At 40.5% G+C, this 21,992-nt stretch overlaps 1 protein-coding gene across 4 annotated transcripts in view; it reads right to left on the bottom strand.

Annotated features, from left to right (window-relative positions):
* The window catches only part of rin2a (Ras and Rab interactor 2a), a 65,524-nt gene that overhangs the window by 41,509 nt on the left and 2,023 nt on the right, over window positions 1–21,992 (bottom strand). For 2 of the 4 annotated variants that reach the window (XM_061791143.1, XM_061791140.1), the window contains exons 2-3: window positions 7,041–7,129; window positions 5,706–5,803 (exon numbers count right to left, since the gene is read on the bottom strand). In XM_061791143.1, the coding sequence (XP_061647127.1) occupies window positions 5,706–5,803; window positions 7,041–7,100 (158 nt within the window). In that variant the 5' untranslated portion in view covers window positions 7,101–7,129. Of the gene's footprint in view, window positions 1–5,705; window positions 5,804–7,040; window positions 7,130–9,787; window positions 9,999–21,992 lie in introns of all 4 variants that reach the window. The other 2 variants (XM_061791141.1, XM_061791142.1) reach the window with 2 other exon arrangements.

Raw genomic sequence — 21,992 nt, 5'->3', positions numbered from 1 at the left:
CTTTTAATGTCAATATACACGAGGAAAAAAAGAGAATGTATTGTATGTGTGTTACTCGCCAAGCGAATGTTTACTTTGAACTTGGCTTGGGGCGATCGGGAGTAACGTCATGCACGCTGTGATCGCAACATCTATGATCCACTGGTGAAGGAGACGCCAGACCTCCTCTTTCATCTAAAACCACTTCATACATCAACGAACATGTATGAATGGATGTTTTATATTTTTATGGTTTATGTTTGTTTGTATTGTTTTTGTGACAGTGGCCTCTTGGAAAAGTAATTTTGGTCTTATGTTTGTTCCACATATATTGACAAATATATATAGCATATATACTGACAAAATATTATCATACCATTAGCGCTGAGAAAAAAATTTGAATAACTTGGCTAAGTTGACTTCAAAATTAAGTCGATGCAGCTCCGTCGGGAACCCCCCAAAAAAAAAAAAAAAAACTTCCAGAACCAATGTTTCACACGGACATTTATTGCAGATGGACGCAGTGTTGGACCACTGATAAACGTTGCGAAAAATGACAGAAGCGTCTGAAAGTGATTTTTCAGACACTATTAAATGTGTTACGGACATATAACATGATGTATGAGGGAGCTGAATGGTAGGTAGCGTTTTTTAGTTGGTGTTTTTTACCTAAAATTGCTTGCGCACTAATGCTAATCGAGAATGCTGACGATTTAGCAAAGGCTGGTCTCAAATTCTGTGCAGAGTTCATACCATACATACATGATTCTAAAAAGATTCGATCATGACATACCATACAATGAGATTGAAAGCAGCTCCTTCCTCAGTCCAAATATTAATTAATTCATTCATTCATTCAGCTTCCGTACCGCTTATCCTCACTAGGGTCGTGGGCATGCTGGCGCCTATCCCAGCTATCTTCAGGCGAGAGGCGGGGTTAGACCCTGAATTGGTCACCAGCCAATCGCAGGGCACATATAAACAAACAACCATTCGCGCTCACATGCACACTTACGGGCAATTTAGAGTCCTCAATCAACCTACCACGCATGTTTTTGGGATGTGGGAGGAAAGCGGAGTGCCTGGAGAAAACACACGCATCCACAGGGTGAATATGCAAACTCCACACATCCGAGGCCAGATTTGAACCTGGGTCCTCAGAACTGTGAGGCAGACGTGCTAACCAGTCGCCCACCGTGCCGCCAATACCCGCCAGTGCAAACATGTAAAGTAAAAAATACATAAATAAGTAAAAATATAAAATACAAGATATTTACAACAGAAGTTGAATAGCAATGCAAGAAGATGATCAATAGCATTGTGGTCTAAATAATAGTATTACACAGTACATGGATTATTGCCCAAACGCAGTATTGTACGATGTAATTTATCCATCCATCCATCCATTTTTGAGCGGCTTATCCTCACTAGGGTCACGGGAGTACTGGAGCCGATCCCAGCTATCTTCGGGCAGGAAGCGGGGTACACCCTGAACTGTTTGCCAGCCAATCGCAGGCACACATAAACAAACAACCATTCGCACTCAAATTCACATGGGCAATTTAGAGTCTTCAATCAACCTACCACGCATATTTTTGGGATGTGGGAGGAAACCAGAGTGCCCGGAGAAAGCCCACGCAGGCACGGGGAGAACATGCAAACTCCACACAGGGGGGGCCGGGGATTGAACCCCGGTCCTCAGAACTGTGAGGCAGATGCTCTAACCAGTCGTTAACCGTGCTGCTCAATGTAATTCAACAAATTCAAATATTGCACAACAGGTAGATGAAGTACACACAGGGGTCAGGGTTTAAACTGTGGAGTCAAGTAGGTATAGGGTGGTAATTGCTTTTGGGGGGGGGGGGGGGGGGAACCCATTCTTGTTCTTGTTTTACTGTTCTAGGCAGGACACCCCTGCTGCAAAAGGATTGGCTGCAAATACAAATACGTATAAAAAAAAAATCTAAATATGGGGGATTCATAATAACGCCGCCACACTGAAGTCACATATTTCTTTTCCCGGGATGCAGCAGCCAATTATACTGGAACGGGGCATGTCCTGCCGAGAACAGCAGTGGGATTCATAGCGATGCTTTGATAAATCTGGAGCAACTCGCTAAGAGAAACAGGTCAAACAGATCACTGCCAGGGAGACAGCTGTCCTTGTTTATTTTGTTTGCTCTGCTGAGGAAGCGTGAAAATGCTCATCAGGGAGAGGTGGGGGCAGCTGATGTTCTTCTGCGCTGCCTTTACCGGTCTCTGTAGCCTTTCCCCGTCTGCCATGCTACAGCTACCGTACCTAATGCAATACTGTCATCAGGCTCACAATGGATGAGCGGTAGTAGGTCAGCAGCAAGGTGGAGTCCAGGCTGTGCTTCCTGAGGACTTTCTGAAAGTGTAACCGATGTTGGGCTTTCTTGATGCAGGGTCCGACATTAACACGTGGCTGTCTCGGGCAACCACACATGTATAGACCAGTGATTCTCAACCAGTGTGCCAGGGCACATTAGCCCTCTTCAGGTGTGCTGTGGGAAATTATCTAGTTTTACTTAATTCCTCAAAAAACTATTTATTTCCAAGAAATAATGTATCTTTATTCATCTATTTGTGCCAGTGAGGCATAGTGACAGACAGAATAAATGAAGGCTCTTCTATTTGATGTATCCTCTTTTCATGACATTTTCGTTTGTTGGTGTGCTATGAGATTTTTCAATTGTAAAATATGTGCCTTGGCTCCATAAAGGTTGGAAATCACTGGTATAGATGCTTTCCAGCTGCCGAAAATGGGCCAAAAGTGCATTTTAAGTTCCGGACTGAAATAATTTTATCAGGGTTTAACAACAATCTCTTTGGCTTTCTCAATTTCAGATCAAGACTGTTTTCCAACACCAGGTTGACAGCTTCAGACCTCCTCTCTAACGATGAGGTTGTTGTCGTTCGCCGGACTGCAATCGTGGGTGTAGAGACAGTAGAGAAGGGGGCTCAGCACACAGCCTTGTGGGGAACCGGTGCTCCGTGTGCAGATAAATGGGAGGTGGGGGCCAAGTCTCACTGCCTGGGGCCTGTTAGTAAGAAAGTCCTTCATTCAGGCACGTAAGAGGAGGGAAGCCAAGAGTTTCCAGTTTGGTGATGTGCATCAGTATATCAGGGATGATTGTATTAAAAACTGAGCTGTAATCCACAAAGAGCTACCAGGCGTAGCTCAAGATAGTCCTTAAATGTGCTGGAGAACCAGTCTCTCGAAGCACTTCATGATTTCCGGAATGAGGGCCTCAGGTCGGTAATCATTTAGACTGGTGATGGGAGACGCATTCAGCACTGGGATGATGTTGGCTGATTTTAAACAAGGCCTGATGACTACTTGGACCAGAGAGTTTGAATATCCTCGTGTAGAGGACGGCAGGCTATTGGGCACACGTCCTGAGCACCTTACCAGGTACTTTACATTTGAGTTAACAAAAGTAGCCAGAAGCCTTCTTGGGTTTCACTGCTAGGAAAGTGGCGTGGTGCAGGAACTGGGTTGGGGTCGAGATGGGGGCAGGGCTGGGGAAGATGAGTGCTGCTATGTTGTTTCAAAACAAGCAAATAAGTCATTTAGCCCCTCTGTTAGCAACACACTCACGTCTGTTGTTGTGACATGACTACACCTGTAATTTGTCATGTATGCCCTGCCACACCTTTTGTGCATTGTGGCTAGACAGGAGGGATTTGATGATCTTTTTTATTCTCCATCTTGTCTTTTTTAATTCCCCTTCTCAGATCAGCTCGGGCAGCCATGTACAGAGCTCTGTCACCTGACATGAAGGCAGCTTTGCAGGCTCTGAGGAGTGTGCAGACCTGGCTGATCATGCAGGGTTTCTGCTTTGGGAAAACCAGAATGTTTTCATCCACAGTCACAGTTCCAATACAGAACTTCATATAGTCAAGGAACTGATCCTGTTAACATGTCCAGCTCCTGGTGTTCAAATATTTGTTCAAAGCAGTCCTGCAATTTGGAGATTACATTGTGAGGCCAGGTTCTAACAGTTCTTGTGGTAGACCTGTCACTGTGTCTGAGCGGTGTGTAGGCTGGGGAGAGCGAGATGGAGAGATAGTCTGATTTACAGAGGTAGGACAGGGGTATGCATCCTTTATGTTGGAGTAAACATGATCCAGGAAACTTGACATGTTGATAAAAATTCAGGAGTACAGTCTTTAAGCTTCCCTTATTAGAATCTCCTGCAACTATGTGGCACAGCTGGGACCAAGTCATTGCTTTGCAAGTCACAAGGAAAGGCCTCTTTATACTCCCGCGGCCAACAACGCCCGCATTGCATCACATGACCGACGAATTGGCCCACGCGGCCCCTCTGCGTCGCTTGACGCGCACACGCCAAAAATTGTTGCTACGCGTAGAAAGCCGCGGAGATCATCTCTCGTGATTGGTCTGTTTTAGTCACATGCTGTGATGATGTAATCAGCGTTCCTCCCGGTTCCACATAGCACCTACGCCGCCCCCTACTCGATCGATTTTGCAGCATAATTAAACGTATAATCTGGTCATCTACGTCCAGTTGTTATAGCAGACTCTGTTCCACGGTCGCCATTGTTGTTGCTTTGTTCCTTGTTAATCAAAGGAAAGTAAAAACAACTACCAGAAATGGCCAAAAAAATGCAGAGGAAACTCCACCCTGTGGTGTCCTAGCCAATACCAGCCGTAGCGACACCCCCGACTTGGAGGAGAACTGCAGCAGACTTTCAAAACAGCGCGCGTGGGTTGTGCTAGAGTATGAAGGCAAACTGCATGCGGGATAGCCGCAGTGACGTCAGCGCGGTCGCCGTCCGTGTGAGTATAAAGAAGCCTTAAGTCTCAAGTCTTTCCCCTCAAGTCCCAAGTCAGGACAGGCAAGTCCTAGACTTTGAAACTCCTAGACTTTGAAACTCAAAGTCAAGTTGCAAGTCCTAGACTTTGAAACAGGACTTATGACTTGACTCGAGGACTTGCCTGTCTCGACTTCAAGTCGCAAGTCCTAGACTTGAAACTCTAAGTTGAGGACTTGCGACTTGACTTGGGACTTGCCTCTCTCTACTTAGGACTTGACTTGGGACTTGCTGTCTCACTTGGGACTTGACTCAGGACTTGAGGGCAAAGACTTGAGACTGGCTTTTGACTTGCAAAGCAATGACTTGGTCCCACCTCTGTCCTCTATTTGGACAAAATAAAATGTAAATGGCCAGGACAAAAACAATGATTAACTTAATAGTTTGCTTCAAAAACCTTCTTTCTTTGCAGTCAGGCGATCTCTCTAACTCTCTGTGAATCTGTCCACTAATATTTTGTCCCACCTCTTGAGATCTAACTGCTGCATCAGACACGCAGGGTGTCTTCAAGCTGTGCAGGGTATACTTTAATCTGAAGACTATCAAGGCATTCTGGAGCTAAATGTGCTGCACTGTGTCAGAAGGCACAGGTCGTGGAACTTCCAACAGAATAAAGTGTCCCCCCCCCCCCCCCCTTTTCTTTAAGAGAAGGGTAACAACAATTGAGCCTAAATTAGTACTTCTCTAATGATTTAGGGTAAAATGGACTGACAGATGTGTGTAAACATCTGGCGGTCATCACACTTATCCAAGCAACACACATGAAAAACTCAATTGTGCTCTCTGCTGTCTGTATTGTGCTAGTGCACTGTATTAGACGAACTGGCTTTACAACAACATCAGACAGTATACAAATCAGACCTCACCCATGCATTGAATCTGTCTTTTGCTCTTCTGTTGTCTCAGGCTTTTTCCACATCTCCTTTTTCAATGTGCCGATTTCCAAGGCAAAGGACTCAATCAACTACAAAGAAACAAAACAATTTAAAAATATATATTCATGGAAGGAAGTGCAAAGTGCAAATGGATACACAGCATGTAGAGATGTTGAAACAGTTGATCAAACAGAAGGTGGAAAGGACACAATGAAGCATCAGAAAGAATCATGTGTTTCCCATATGATTTCTCTGATAAAGTGCAAGCGTAACACAAAATTGTGAATTAATGTTCATTGTTCAATGTGTAATGGAAATTATTAAGGTGTTAAGAAGTAAGGGAGGTGTGGGATAAGTTTCAGGATCGCCAACAGCCAACCATATCAAATAGTTTAATACAAAGATGCTATTAAACTACTTGTTCCAATTATTTTCTGGCCTGTTTAAAGACTCCCACGGATGACATTGGCGAAGGTGTTGAAGTGTCATGTAGTTTCTTTCATTAATAAATAGGCGAGCTTAGTAAGTAATGTGTACCCGTTGAACGTATGTTATCAAACTCTAAGATGAATGAAATTAAACAAAAACAGTCAGAAATTAAAGATGTCAATAAGCTCACATAAATTCTTAATGAACAGTATCTGGTCATTTTAGTTCCTAGAAGCAGTCCACAACCCTGACAGTAACATCAACAAAGGAATAAATTCATTGTTAGCATCCTAGGAAAAATAAAGGATGGATGGATAGAAGGAAGGCGTATTCATATATAAACACTAAAATTATAGGAGGCCTCTCTCATCTTTTTAAGTGGGAGAACTTGCACAAGTTGGTGGCTGACTAAATATTTTTTTGCCCCACTGTAGTTTGGGGTTTTGTCTTGTACATGGAAATATAGTGAAGGTTAAAGTTTAGCATGGAGCAATACTTTCTTAAGTTCACAGGGTTCTATATTACTTGGTGTTATAACAAAGTATTGAGATAAACTTTTGTTATTGACCAAATATTTATTTTCCACCATAATTTGCTAATAAATACTTTTAAATCAGACGGTGACTTTCTGGATTTTTTTTTCTCATTTTGTCTCTCATATGTGAGGAATACCTATGATGAAAATTACAGGCCTCTCTCATCTTTTTAAGCGGGAGAACGGGTGGCTGACAATACTTTTTTGCCCCATTGTATATATATTTTTTTAAATCCAGAAAAAAATGAGTGCAGTAATCCACTGAAACAAATATGCGGCCGATGAGAAACGCAGGCAAGAAATAAAGTTAGACTTCAGCTCACTTCCTTTTTTAAAAAGGTTGTGAATGCTGTGACATGTACCTTGAAGAAACTGCTTTTCCTCTCCCGTTTGTAGGACTGGTGGATGTTATGGGTGGACATCTTGTCAAACCTCCTGGATAGCTAGCTACCTGGGAATAAAAAATAAAAAAGCTTTTTTTCCTCAAAAACAATTAAGAATACAGTAAAAGCTACAGTAATTACGCATTTCTAATTTCCAATGTTTTTAACATATGCCAACTAATTATTTCATTCATTAACTTTTTGGAGGAAAGAAGATACTCATTGAAATACTTGATATATAAAAATACCTTATATTATACAGTATATTTACAATAATGACAAGTCAGTATAATCATAGATCATTTTACACTTGGGTCCCGGATGCACATGTCATGGAAACAGTCAGTCCTCGCCCTGGAAGAATAAGTCCCTGCAACTTATCATCACAGAATACAGATACAGTAATCCTCCGCTACATCGCGGTTCTCTCTTCACGGTCCCAATATATTGCAGATTTTTATTACAGCTGTTACTCTTTAATCTTGTATACTGTTTGTACAATATTTTTGTGTTACCCATTGCGCTTGTTCTCTCTCTCTCTCTCAATATGTTTAGAATGGCCACATGAGAAAAATTTTTTGAACGATATATTTTCCCCAAAACTTTCTAGCTAAAGGATAGTATTGTTGATGGGTTTTTTTTATGCCACTGATATTATGATATTAGAGCATGATAAAGAATTGTACACATCTTAAAAATTCTGCCCTAGCAATCAAACATATGAGCACAACTGTGTAATGTTCTCTCATTTACTAAATAAAAGTAGGGCTGCATGTCACAATAAGAGCTAGTTTAAAAAAAAAAAAAAGGAAACGTTATACGTGTCCAAATAAAGTGCTGAACTTAGGAAAAATAAAGTTTAACTTCCCCTCTTTGGCATCTTATCACAACCGTGAAGTCTCAAACATCCATCCATCCATTTTCAACACCGCTTATCCTGGTTAGGGTCGCGGGACGCTGGAGCCTATCCCAGCTGACTTCGGGCGAAAGGCGGACTACACCCTGAACTGGTCGCCAGTCAGTCGCAGGGCACATATAGACACGGACAACCATTCGCACTCACATTCACACCGTCACTGAGTGGGAACTGAACCCACGCTCCCTGCACCAAAGTCAGGCGAGTGTACCACTACACCATCAGTGACTAGGTTCAAACAATTTTACATATTTTAATTGAACAAATCTTAAATGAACCGTTTTAGCGGTTATGTTTTTGCAAATCTTTTGTTCAGGTTCTTAATGGTGTTTCACATATTATACGCACTTTTATTAAGAGATCCCAGTGGGAAGTTCCCACTGAGAAGCAAGCACAAACATAAATGACTCATTTGACATTTTAAGTGCCATTTGTTCAAAATTTTCTCTTCGTCAGCCATTTTCTGATCTTTCTCAGTCTTTAACTCAACTCTCTCACTCTCTCACTCTCTCTCTCTCTCTCTCTCTCTCTCTCCCTCCCTCCCTCCAAGACACCAAGACAGGACTTGTACTTTGTACCCTCAAAATGCGTTTTTTTCTTTTCTTTGAAGAGCAGTTTTGCTACTCATTTCTACAATAAAAATATGACAATATAATGGGGGAGTTGAATGTATGTAGGGCTGGAACTTTTTCTCTTTAAACCTGTCCTGTTCAGCTGCATGGCCATGCAGAATGGTGTATCTGTAGGCCTTTGTGGTGGAACAGTTTTACAGTACTCCTTCTGCTTATTTTAAAACATTATTATTATAACATTATTATTATTTAAAAGGTTATTCTGATATTTATTGAAAATACAGCCGGACAGAAAGGGGTTTTAGGGGACAGACACAGCAACAGAGTGGACAAGGGGAATAGGGGTGCAAACCACAGCAGAACAATAGTTGGACAGTTTTGATATTTGACCACAAGTAACAAGTTACAACAGTCAAATCATGTTCTCATTTGTCAATGGAGTTGGGAGTGGGGGTACTCCCGGTGAGGACATGCAACAACTAACCAATAGGACAGGAAAGGATGGGAGAAAGGAGTAAGGCAGTGCTACTGATAAGTGGTGCGGTGGGTGCGGTGCGGTATCGGACCACTGCCCCCCATGCCCAATCCCGATCCACGTTTTACTGGATCGTGTTACAGTCGCCAAACTGTGCCATTGCATGTACACACATCATTCTGCTACTTTTTAAGAAAAACACAACCGCATCAACCTACTCTTTGTTGCTGTGCGGATTAAAAACAGGTTTTAAAACATTGTGAGTAGTAAACAATCACAACATTTATATGTACGGAATCCAAACAGTTCAACTGTTCGAATGACTCCACAGCACCCCTAATACTAATACTTTAAACCTCCTGTGGCAGGCCGTGCTTTCTCAGAAGCCACGCTGCACTATTTGCATATCTGTTTTTGAGCAATACTGGCCACTCATGCCAGAGTAGCATCTACTCCATTTGCACACTGATTGAGGAGTATCTGCAACATTTGCACAATCAACATTGTCCCAGATTATCGCACTACTCGTCACTTTAACCTGCATACACTCCTTGAAGTCTCGGCGCCCTTTGCACAATGGTCATTGCACCGGACTATTGCAATATTAGTCATTCAAACTGCTCTAAGTGCATCTTTTGCACAATTGTAAAAAATAAAATTGCTCAGTGACAGTTTTTTTTGTCAATGTCTTTATGTCTCAAAAGTGATCTCTGTCAATTGACTGTTTTGGGTCTGGTGCCCCTCATTTTCTTCTTGATAATACCTCATAGATTCTCAATGGGGTTGAGATCCAGCGAGTTGGCTGGCCAGTCAAGCACAGTGATGGCATGGGCATCAAAACAGGTTTTGGTGCTTCTGGCGGTATGAGCAAGGGCTAGGTCCTGCTGGAAGATGAAATCTTCATCGCCATACATATCTTCGACAGAAGGAATCATGAAGTCCTCTTAAACATTCTGGTAGACTGTTGCGGTGACCTTGGATTTAAGAAAGCAGAGTTTACCAACATCTGCATTGGACAATGCACCCCAAATCTTTGAGTTTAGTAGATGATTAGTGTGTGACACTCTGTTTAAAATATTTATGGCCTGCAAAATCTGGGATCATTTCTTCACCGTATTCTAATTTTTTAATCCCTGATTTCGTGGGTTTTATGAACTGGAACCCCAAATTATGTAAAAAATAAATAAATACTTGAAATTGTTTAAATTGTGGGCCCTGAATCTATAATATGTGAAAGTTTCATTTTGTCATGGAATTATGGAAATAAATAAACTTTTCCATGATATAAATTTTTTGGGGAAAGGGTCTGTATATAGACAGTGACAGTTTTGTCATGGCTCTGTTTCAACTCAACAGAATCTCATCAAGATGTGACTAGGTGGCAAAGCTCAGGAGGAGGAAGGTTTACACAAAAAATAAAATGCTGCATTAATATTTTTTTATTGCAACATCTTTATACATAGTCCTCAGTTTATAAGATGTTCAAAAATAATTTAACAGTTGACAATCTAATTTTTGTCACTAACCTCACCAAAGTTTGGTCAAACTCCAAAGTGTACAACTTCTATGGCTTTTGAATTTCAAGGTACTGCACCACTGTTCTCAAAGGCAACATAAAGGACTAGGCAAAAATAGGTCTTTGCTTAATGTTGAGGGTATCACTCCCAACAACCTGTCTCAACTAATTGTAATTTGTAATTTTCTATTTTTATATTTTCAATAGATACAGTATCCAACTTGTGTAAATCCTCCAATCTTCTTTCACAACTCTACACTGAGCTGCTGAGTAATTCCCATTGTACTGTGTGTTAATGAATCTGTGAAATTCAACATTTTAAATGAAACCATGAAAAATGGGAACATTAAGAGTTACCGGTAGGCCAGTCACAATTTTTTAAGACCATATATTATCCCCGAAACTAGCACAAAACGATTTTTGTTTTTTAATGCCTCGAAAAGCATGAAAAATAAGGCACACATTCTTGTTTATTATTTATTTTTATTTTTTGCTTTTAAATCATTATCATCATTAACATTTCCTGTTTCTCTATTAAATTGTTTGTCTTTATTCTGTGATATGGATCCACTTGGGTCTTAAATCAAGAATAAAAATCTGCAAGACGAGCCTGGCTTTTATGGAGCCTTCTATTCTGTTTATCATCGGTTGAGAAGCCCAAACCGAATGAAAACATGCCATATAACCAGCTCAATCGGAATAAACAGGCCGAATCCGAATGGAATTTCATTTGGTTTCACACAGGTGGAATATTCCTTTTGCCAATCAGATTAGAAGTAAATTTTCACCATTCGGAAAAGCTTTGTCTGTGCACGCTTTGTCTGGACGTAAATACGCGACAAGGTCATTGTTTACGCACGGCGTAAATATGGCGGCTCCAGACGGAGCTCATAAGTGACGAAGATTTATTTTTTTATTTTTATTTTTTTTTAAACTTGATTTTTATCAAGCGTTTTTTTTTGTAATAAACATAAAACATTCATCACGGTAGTTGTACTGTAATGAATAGATGACGGACCTCCACCTTGATCAATGAAGTGATGTCCACGACAAAGTGCGCATGTCACACGGCTGTTCCGTTTAAATGTAGTGCATATGTATAACTGATCAGAATAGATCACGTCACGTAAACAGGTGATCAGAAATCTTTAATAGAAATTATTTCAATCGGAATGACAAAAAAAAAAGCCTATGTAAACCCAGCTACTGCGTGATTGGTCCGCTGAAAACGAGCACTTCACCTGTCAATCAAATATACATTGACGTTCGCTGTAGTCAACTACTGGCTGTGGAGTTTGGAGTATTTGACGGAGCCACATAAAAATCTGCCGGCGTTCCATGAGCGGCTAATGACACAGCTGTCCAACTCTGTCAACTCACTGTGTGATCCTCACGCCGGCTCACCACAACGACGACAATTTATGGAGTCCGAAAAAACTATCGCGCCCATTTTATTTATCGAACGATACGTCGCTATAGTAATTATCGTGACAGGCTTAGTTACCGTATGTTATGTTTATATTCTTGCATACATGCATACATACATACATACACTCTTGACCTCACCTTCCTCAACCATGATTTCAAAGTGAATTGGTCAAAGTTTACATAATGACCAGTCACTCAGCTGACAAGAAAACAGAAACTAACAAGAAACCTCTACAGATCTTTCAGTCTAGTATTGTGTTTTTCCCATTATCACCATGTTGCGTTATTACATTTCCACATATATGTCCAGTTTCAGGTTTCGACCTCAGTGCCATGGAGTGGGCGTGATTGCCACGTGTTGCCCCAGAGAGTAGAGGTGATGCTTGGGTGAAAAGGCTGTAAAAATACAAAGCTTTTAGTGCAATTTAATGTCTTTCATCCAATTCCATGGCATTTCCTGTGGTTCATAATTAAACTGTAGGTATAACAGCCAGGCAGCACAGTGAGCTAGTGGTTAGCCATGTGTTTAACTGCCACACAGTTCTGAAGTGCAGAGTTTGAACCTTGGTTATGGCCTTACTGTGTGAAGTTGTGCAGCTTGTGTGGGTTTTCGTTGGGTATTCTGGCGTGCTACACATTCCAAAAAATATGCATGTTAATTGAAGATAAAATTGTACTCAGGTGTACATGTAACTCTAAATGGTTGTTTTTCTATATGTGCCCTGCGATTGGCTGGCGACCAGTCCAGGGTTCCGCCTATCTCTAGCCCAAGGTCAGCTGTATCAGGCTCCAGCTCACCTGCGACCCTGTTTGGGACAAGTGGTATACAAAATGGATGGATAGATATCATACTGCAGTCACACATAGAGTACCAAAAGTATTTCATCAGCACCCTTCTTTGACTGGGTGGTGCTGCTGCCTTGAAGGGTAGAATATTATTTGACAGAGAACAACTTCAAAGTAGTAAATCACAAACATCTAGAGAGCAAAATCCCCAGGCCCACTCGATTTAAACAGACACTCAACACAAAGGACTGCGGTGACTAGCAAAGCATTCACACTGCACATTACACCACCAGCCACGCCCTGTACTCTTTTGCCAAAGCCCCAATCGAAGTGCTAAACTTCTTGTGGTTAGGCATACCACCTCCTCCATGAAAATGGGCTTTCTGGTAAAACTCAAAACCAACTACCATTTGCATTCACTTGACATTCAAGAAAACTGACAAATCTAGTTTGCACCACTGTGACCCACACACCTTCGAGGGGCAAGCTATACTTTACCCGGTTCTATTAAAGCCATTGACCGAATACATGACTAGCTCTTTCCCATAACTCAAAATACTGGCATTTCATTTCCCCATTGTGGCCACCCATTCAGTCCACACTAGTAGCCAGCTGCGCCTTTCACCCTACAATCTCAAAAACAGGTTGCTTGAATGGTGAGGTTTAATAGGCTTATTTGCTTATATGTGCCCTGCGATTGGCTGTCGACCAACTCAGGGTGTACCACGCCTCTCATCCAGAGTCAGCTGGGATAGGCTCCAGCACGCCCACGACCCTAGTGAGGATAAGCGATATGGAAAACAGATGGATGGAATCCTTTAAAGGTCCTGTATTTTACCAAACAAACTTCTTCTAGCATTGGGGATGTTATCATGGCTCTATGGTGCCTCTGTAAACATGTGAAATATGAATTAAAATCATTCAAGCATTCCTGAGTTCCAGACGTTTTTCTGCTGAGGCCTGAAATTAAGACATTCAAATTTCGCTAGCTTATCTATGTCACTCGCGAAGATCTCCGCTTACCACTCCACCCCCGAGTTAGCGCTGTCAACATAAACACGTGCACTCTCACAAGTAGTGAGGATTGGGTCTTCGACACAAAGGAAACCAATCAGAGGAAACAGGGCGGTCTTAGCCAAATAAGGAAAAAGGGGATACAAAACTGGGTCTAACAGAAGCATCTGTCAGAGGGGCCTTTTCTGGACACGAGTACGACAAAACCAAGGTGTTTTTTTTTTTCAATGATTTTGACACTTTTATACCAAGTCCATTTCAGAGAGTCACTCTATGGAGGTCTAAATAACCAAAATATGAGACATTTAATGTGCAAAGAAAAACACACAATATAGTATGACAGCAACGATGGTGAAAGGACATTGATAATTTTGCATTCCCAGAAGCTCTGGCTGACTATATTCAAATATTTTATTGTGTCTACTCATATTACAAAACAAAATAAATTCCATATTGTCACAGTGTGATCATACAGTGTTTTACGAAACCATTCTGATACAAATGATAAATATCCAAGTAATCAATTTTTACTATTATGTATTTTAAAAGAATCAAGGAACATATTTGTTCCCACTTACTCAGTGTCCCTGTACGCACCTTGGGCACTTTCGGAGCTGCGGCGTACCTTCCTAAAGTAATTTCATTTAAGAGCGAAATAGGAAATACAGCAGGTGTAGATTGTTTCCCCCGTCCTCTTTCATAGTTATCATACAAGGAGATAAGTACACAACACTCTGGGCAGGTCTTTGTGTTGTTTGAAGCGTTATAATTTACTTTAAGATGGGTTCTAGTGTTATTAGCATGTCCAAACGAGTGCCCCTGCTGGTCACGAATTACAGTACACCAACATAATGGCGGACCATGCGATATGACTGTTGCGTACGTGTACATAGCGATGACGATACTCGAACAATATACAGCGGCTGATATAAGTATTTAATGTCACCATTTTTCCTCACCAAATATATTTCCAACGGTCCTATTAACATGAAAATTTCACCAGATGTTGGGAACAACCCAAGTAAGCCATACATACAAAGAAAGTAGAAGAAATAAGATCAGAAATTAAGCTGTGTGTAATAATATGAAATGACACAGGGAAAAAGTATTGAACACGCCAACTGAGATTTATTTAATACTTCGTACAAAAGCCTTTGTTTGCAATGACAGCTTCAAGACACCTTCTGTATGGAGAAACTAGTCGCATGCATTGCGCTGATGTGATTTTGGCGCATTCCTCCACACATGCAGTCTTCAACTCTTGAAGGGTCCGTGGGCTTCTTTTATGGACCTTGAATTCAGTTCTTTCCATAGATTTTCGATTGGATTCAATTAAGGTGATTGGCTAGGCCATTCTAGCAGCTTTATTTTTTTCTTTGAAACCAATTGAGAGTAGCTTTATGTATGTATTATCCCGATGAACTGTCCACCCTCGTTTCATTTTCATCATCCTCGTAGCTGGCAGCAGATTTTTGTCAAGAATGTCTTGGTACATTTGCCCATTCATCCTTTCTTCAATGTGAATTTACCAGTACCATTTGTTGAAAAGCAGCTCCACACCATCATGTTCCCATCTCCGAACTTCACTGTTGATATGGTGTTTTTAGGGTGATGTGCAGTGCTATTTCTCCTCCAAACGTGGTGTGCATTATGGTATCCAAACATTTCAATTTTGCTCTAATCAGACTATATTCTCCTAGTATATAACTGGCTTGCCAAATGTTGTTCAGTAAACTTTAAACAAGCTTTGACATGCTTTTTTCAGCAATGGGGTCTTGCATGGTGAGTGTGCATACAGGACATAGCGCTCGAGTGAATTACTCACTGTTTTACTTGTGACAAGAGTACCTGCTATTTGCAGGTCTTTTTGAAGCTCTGCACAGGTGGTCCTTGGCTCTTGGACAACTATTCTGATTGTTGTTTGCACTCTTGCAACCTTGCAAGGAGCCCCTGATCGAGGCAAATTTATGGTGGTAGGATTGGCTTTCCACTTACATATTATGGCCCCAACCGTGCTCACTGGAACATTCAGAAGCTTAGATATGCACATGGAACCAAAGCCATCGTTATGTTTTGCAACAATTAGTTTGCCATGGTCTCGAGACAGCTCTCTGCTCTTACCCATCATGAGATGTGTCTTGACTCACACCTTGGCAATGAGACCTTTTTATGGGCCATCAATTAGGACTGAACCAGCTGATATCCATTTGCACTGACAAGTGGCTGGATTGCTGTTTGATTCTTGATAGATTTTGGGTGCTGTCTTGGCTTTCCAAGCCTTTTTGCACCTCCCTTTCTTCATGTGTTCAATACTTTTTCCTCGTGTCATTTCACATTATTACACACAACTTAATTTTTTAGCTTATTCGTTCTACTTTTTTTGAATGTATGGATTAGTTGGGTTGTTCCCAACATCTGGTGAAATTTTAATGTCAATAGCACGTTTGGAAATACATTTAGTGACAAAAATGGTGACGTGTTAAATACTTATTTCAGCCGCTGTATCATGCAGTCCTATTCAAAGAGCAATGTATTAGAATTGTACAGTGGCTATAAAACATTTACACAGCCCAGTTTAAATCCCAGGTTTTTGTGATGTAAAATGATGAGTCCAAGATAAATCACTTCAAAACTTTTTCCTACATTAACACTCCACTTGGTCTGTGCGGCACCCACCGTGGGGTAGAGCATAGTGTAACGCAGGCACGCTGGTGGCACAGCGCAAGTGTGCTCATACTTTGTGCTGGTTGTCAACCGACCAACCAGCAAGTAACCTGGTGCCTTTTCCCGCTGATTTGAACATAAACAGCTCGGGAATGTTATTTGTCAATGTTAAAACAGAAAGCCCTGACTTTACTTATAATATGGTGAAGGAGAAAGAGGTGGCAGAGGTGGAAATGAACAGCAACTCAAAAAAGGGCATAAGTCCATCCGATCCTAACGGCACAGCAGGATCTGGGAGTGTTTAGGCTCGTCCATGAGCTAGAGCTCGATAAAGACCACTTGGATGTGTACTTCAGGCTAAGCAAGTTGAAGTTTGACGGCCTGTGTGGGATGCTATATTTTAAGATAACATTTTTATTCGAGTTATCCCAATCAGAAGTCGGGGATAATCACCCAGATTGCCATCTGGTGAAAAATGTCTATTTTTCAAATTTTCTTTATTTTAAAGGTCATAAAGCGAGAAAATAATCCTGAGGTACAAAAATATAGTTTTATGTTACGTTTTGGGTTTGTGTTGTGCCGTTAAAAAACACATCCACACAAAAGCTGGTATTCTATAAAAATGCTTGCCATTTATTCAACCTGCAACTTTTTAGGACGGTTGTACAGCACCTACTCATTAACGTGAACCAAAAAAAGGAGCCACAAGTTTACCCAGTATTATGGGGTGAATTGACAAGAGAAAATGAGCTACCGTAATTTCTCGTGTATAATCCGCACCCCCCCCACACCCAAAAAAATGTCTAAAGTCAATGGTGCGCATAATACATAGGTATAGGGGGAAATGAAGAGGGGGGGAGGAAAAAACTGTCCCATTTTATAAATGTATGCTCCCATCTAGTGGTTATGAAAAAGCTGTACACTTTCATTCCAATATGCCACCGCCACCTAGAGGTTATGAGAAAGATGTACACTTTCATTATAATACACCGCCACCACCTAAAGTTGTAGCCTACACTTTCATTCCAATATGAAACGGGTAGGTATGACTGCATAATACTGTATTTTCCGGACTATACGCAGCTACTTTTTTTCCCGCGCTCTGAACCCTGCGGCCTATGCAACGATGCGGCTAAAATATTGATTGTTTTTCGCTAAGAGTTATCAGGGGGCGCAATAAGTGCAAAAACAAGACAGACCCAACTTGTTTAAACGTACTGCCAAACTTGTTCAAACGTAATGCAAGGCTAAATATGCTTAAAACATGACAGTTTCCCTCAATGCACTATGGTTTGGGCATGCGGAGATTCCTCCAGCGTGTAGAAGACGACGACTGCTTTTTGGCACACTCAACACAAACCAACACGCACGAACGCAAAATATTTGTTGTTTTTCACACCCTCATCATGGAAAGTACACGAATAAAAGCGTATGATGCAGCTTTTAAATTGAAAGCCATTGATCTGTCTATCATGCTTTTAAAGCGGCACTCCAAAGTGAGTGGGAGGCTTGGATAACCAGCGGCGAGAAATCTTTCACAAAAACTGCCCGCATGCGAAGATCATCCTTTTCTGAGGTCTGCCAGTGGCTCTTAAAAGCGTGGAGAAGTGTGAAAGAATTTACGATCACCAACGGATTTTGAAAGGCTGGATGGACCGCTACGTGAGGAGAACAGTACAATGACATCAGGAGCGACACCAACAAGAGAGACTGAAATGGTGTGTGACGGAGATGTTCTGAGGCTCTTAACCCTTGTATTATGTTGTGGGTCAATTTGACCCATTTCAGAATCAGAATCATCTTTATTTGCCAAGTATGTCCAAAACACACAAGGAATTTGTCTCCGGTAGTTGGAGCCGCTCTAATACAACAGACAGTTTCAGTTTTAGTGTTGCCCAAAGTACTGGTTATCATTTTCTTTTTTTTCATGAAATTTCGTGACTTTTCCTCATCAAGGGTCATGAACTAGCGTGCAAAATCTGAACACTGTGAGCTGTAGTGGAATGTCTGTGCAGTTTGTATACAAAGATGATGTTGCGGGTCATTTTGACCTGCACACTTTAATGTGGGGATAGTAGCTGTTTAGATCTCTAGTCTTTTTGATGTACATTATTTGGATTGCCTCTGAATAGCCATTCAGACCCAGAGACCTAGGTGTGTGTAGAGGAGGAACTTTCTCTCCCTTGTCCTTGTTACTGTTCTCGTGTCAACACGAACACACCAAAAATGAGCTCCAGAAGTTTTACATCTGAAGAAGCTTTATCAAAGATGTTGAACTGTGATAGTGATGCAGAGTAAGATATTTCAGAGATAGAGGATATTTCACAGACAGAGGACAATGTTATTGAGGATCCAGATTGTCAATTTTCCTACGATGAGAAGGATTCAGAGGAGGAGTCTGCCGTTGTCTCACCATCAGATGAAAACAAAGGAATGCAGCAATCATCATCCACAGAGGGGACATGGGCATCTAAAGATGGTAATATAAAATGGTCAACATCACCACACCAAAGCCAAGGCAGATTGTCATCTTCCAATGTCATCAAAATGACTCCCGGTCCTAGAAGATTTGCTATCACACAAGTTGATGGTATTCAATCAGCATTTGAGCTCTTCTTATCCCCACCAATAGAGAGGATTATACTCGACATGACCAACTTGGAAGGGAGGCGTGTATTTCAAGAGAAATCCTACCGCCTTGGAGATGAACTTCAGAAGAGAAAGCTGACTATGTTAGGAACAGTCAGAAGAAATAAGCCAGAACTTCCCAGTGAAATTCTGAAGATGCAGGGCAGACTTTTGCATTCCTCAATATTTGTTTTCACTGAGAAAGCAACAGTTGTTTCATATTGCCCAAAGAGAAACAAGAATGTTCTTGTAATGAGCACAATGCACACAAATGCATCTCTGAGCACAAGAGAAGACATGAAGCCACAAATGATCCTAGACTACAACTCCAACAAAGGAGGAGTTGACAATCTGGACAAAGTCACAGCTGCCAGCGCAAGACTGCTCGTTGGCCCTTGGTGATTTTCTACAACATTGTGGACATGTCTGCTTACAATGCCTATGTCCTGTGGACTGAAATCATCCAGCGTTGGAATGCCGGCAAATTATACCAGTCGGCTTTTCCTGGAAGAACCCGGCAAAGCACTCGTCACTCCCAAGATCCAGAGGTGAGCCAGGCCAGCTCGATCCCCAGCAGCTGCAGCTGTCAAAGGTCAAGCTCAAGTCATTCAACCAACCTGCAATGGATCCAGTGGATACAGGTGTAAAGAAACGGAAAAGATGCCAGGTCTGTCCCTCCCGAGAGGACAGTAAAACAAGTACTTCTGGTTTGAAATGCAAGAATTACATCTGCAGAAAGCAAACAGTTACATTCTGTCCATCATGTGGAGAACATTGAAAATGTGAGAAAATGGGCAAGTTAAATGAAAAAAAAAGTGTTTGTAAAGAGGGAAAAACTTATAGTGTTGGAATTAAAAATGTATTGCATGCATCTTTTCTAAATGTTTATACAATCTTAAATAAAGTTGTTATTGGTTTGACCCGTTTTTTTACTGTTCCGAGTGGATTTACACAGTACGGGTCAAAATGACCTGCAACATAATCAATGTATTTTTTTTCCAACATAATACAGGGGTTCAACTCCGACACTGAAGACGACTACTTCAGTGGTTTCAGTGAACAGGAGGATGAATAAAAACCATGACTTTTCTGTTATGTTTGAGCTGTTTTACTGCCGTGACACAGGCACTGTTTGGAAACAATTAAGGTATGTAAATAAACGTTTACAAAATCTTTCTTGTGTAAATATCAAATTTCACAACGTATATATCCGCAGCATATAGTCTGGTGTGGCTAATATATGTAAAAAATTTAATATTTCTACAAATTTAGCGGCTTAAATTCCGATGCGCTCTATCGTCCGGAAAATACGGTATGTACAGTTGTGCTCATAAGTTTACATACCGTGGCAGAATTTGTGAAATATAGTTTGTTTAAATACGACTGATGACTGCACAACAACCATCATTAATTTCTTTATGGTCATCTTTTGTTTGATAATGCTTTTCTGAAATGCTTCACAGTTTAATTTGAATGCCAATAAAATAAAATGTGTTTCACCTGGCCCTTCATGTTTTCTTTAAAGAATTACACCCATTTTACAAATTCTGCCTGGGTTATCAAACATGTGAGCACAACTGTGCGTTTCCTCATTTACTAAATAAAAGAAGGGCCGTGAATTTCAAAATAAGAGCTAGTAAATAAAAATAAAGTATTGTTAAGTACTGTAATTTCTCATGTAAAAGTGGCATTTTTTTCCCCAAAAAAATGTCAAGTCAATAGTAAACATTATACATAGGTATAGGGGAAAATGGAAAAAAACTTTCACATTTTATAAATGTATGCCGCCATTTAGTGGTTATAAAAAAAAACTGTACACTTTCCTCCCTAGAGGTTATAAAAAAGGTGTAGCCTACACTTTCATTCCAATATGACAGGGGGGGTACGTATGACTGCATATATGTACAGTTAGGCGCATAAGTTTACATACCCTGGCAGAATTTGTGAAATATTTTTTTTTTTTTTTTTTTTTTTTTTTTTTTAATATGACTGATGAATGAACAACAATCATCATTAATTTTTTTATGGTTAGTTGGTTTATGTTTTTTTTGTGGTTTTGTTTAATGATAATGCTTTTCTGAAATGCTTGACCGCTTAATTTGAATCCCATTAAGATTAAATTAAATGTGTTTCACCTGGTCCTTCATGTTTTCTTTAAAGAATTGTACCCATCTTACAAATTCTGCCTGGGTAATCAAACATATGAGTACAACTGTGTATTTTCTAATTTACTAAAGAAAAGTAGGGCTGTGAATCTCAAAATAAGAGCCAGTAAATTAAAAAAAAAGGATTACGTGTTCAAATAAAGTGCTTCACTTCAGAATAATTCTTTGAAAAAACTAACAAAATACAGATAACACTATGTTTTGATCATATGGGTAGAAGCAAAATCATGCATTGTAAAAATACATAATACATAGGTAGAAGGGTTTTCCATAATTTTTAGTTCAAAAACTTTTTGTTACTGCACGAAGTGGAAATTCTGATATCAGTTTTTAGACTTTAGTTTAAGTTTTATTTCAATTAAGACAATATATTTAAATGTAATTTGTTTGCATGGTTATTTTTGGCTGCACCAGTGATATGTTATAAAAATATTTTTTTGCTTACTTGGTTTGAACCACTGTGGCAGTAGATTATAGGCATATAAAAAGGATCGTGTTGGGATAACTTTAATTTAATGAACAAAAATTAAGGCAGTTGAGTCCATTTGGATGTGCTCGCTTTTTTTCCTGAAAGCATTACCGAGGTATCGGCTCGGGACTCGGTATTGGCAGATACTTAAAATCGAGTGGTTCGGACTCTGTAGCAAAAAAAAATAAAAAATGTGATCAGGACATCCTTAACTTCTATCGTTACATCGTTGCGGTCCCTTCTCAAGGTTTCTTTTTTCCCCCCCAAAAGGGGGTTTCAAGTTTTTCCTTGCCCGATT

Source organism: Phyllopteryx taeniolatus, chromosome 11 (assembly GCF_024500385.1).
Source record: "Phyllopteryx taeniolatus isolate TA_2022b chromosome 11, UOR_Ptae_1.2, whole genome shotgun sequence".
In the NCBI taxonomy this organism is placed as follows: domain Eukaryota; kingdom Metazoa; phylum Chordata; class Actinopteri; order Syngnathiformes; family Syngnathidae; genus Phyllopteryx; species Phyllopteryx taeniolatus.
Note: the sequence above shows the minus strand (reverse complement) of the source record. Positions and strands in the feature narration are given on the sequence as shown.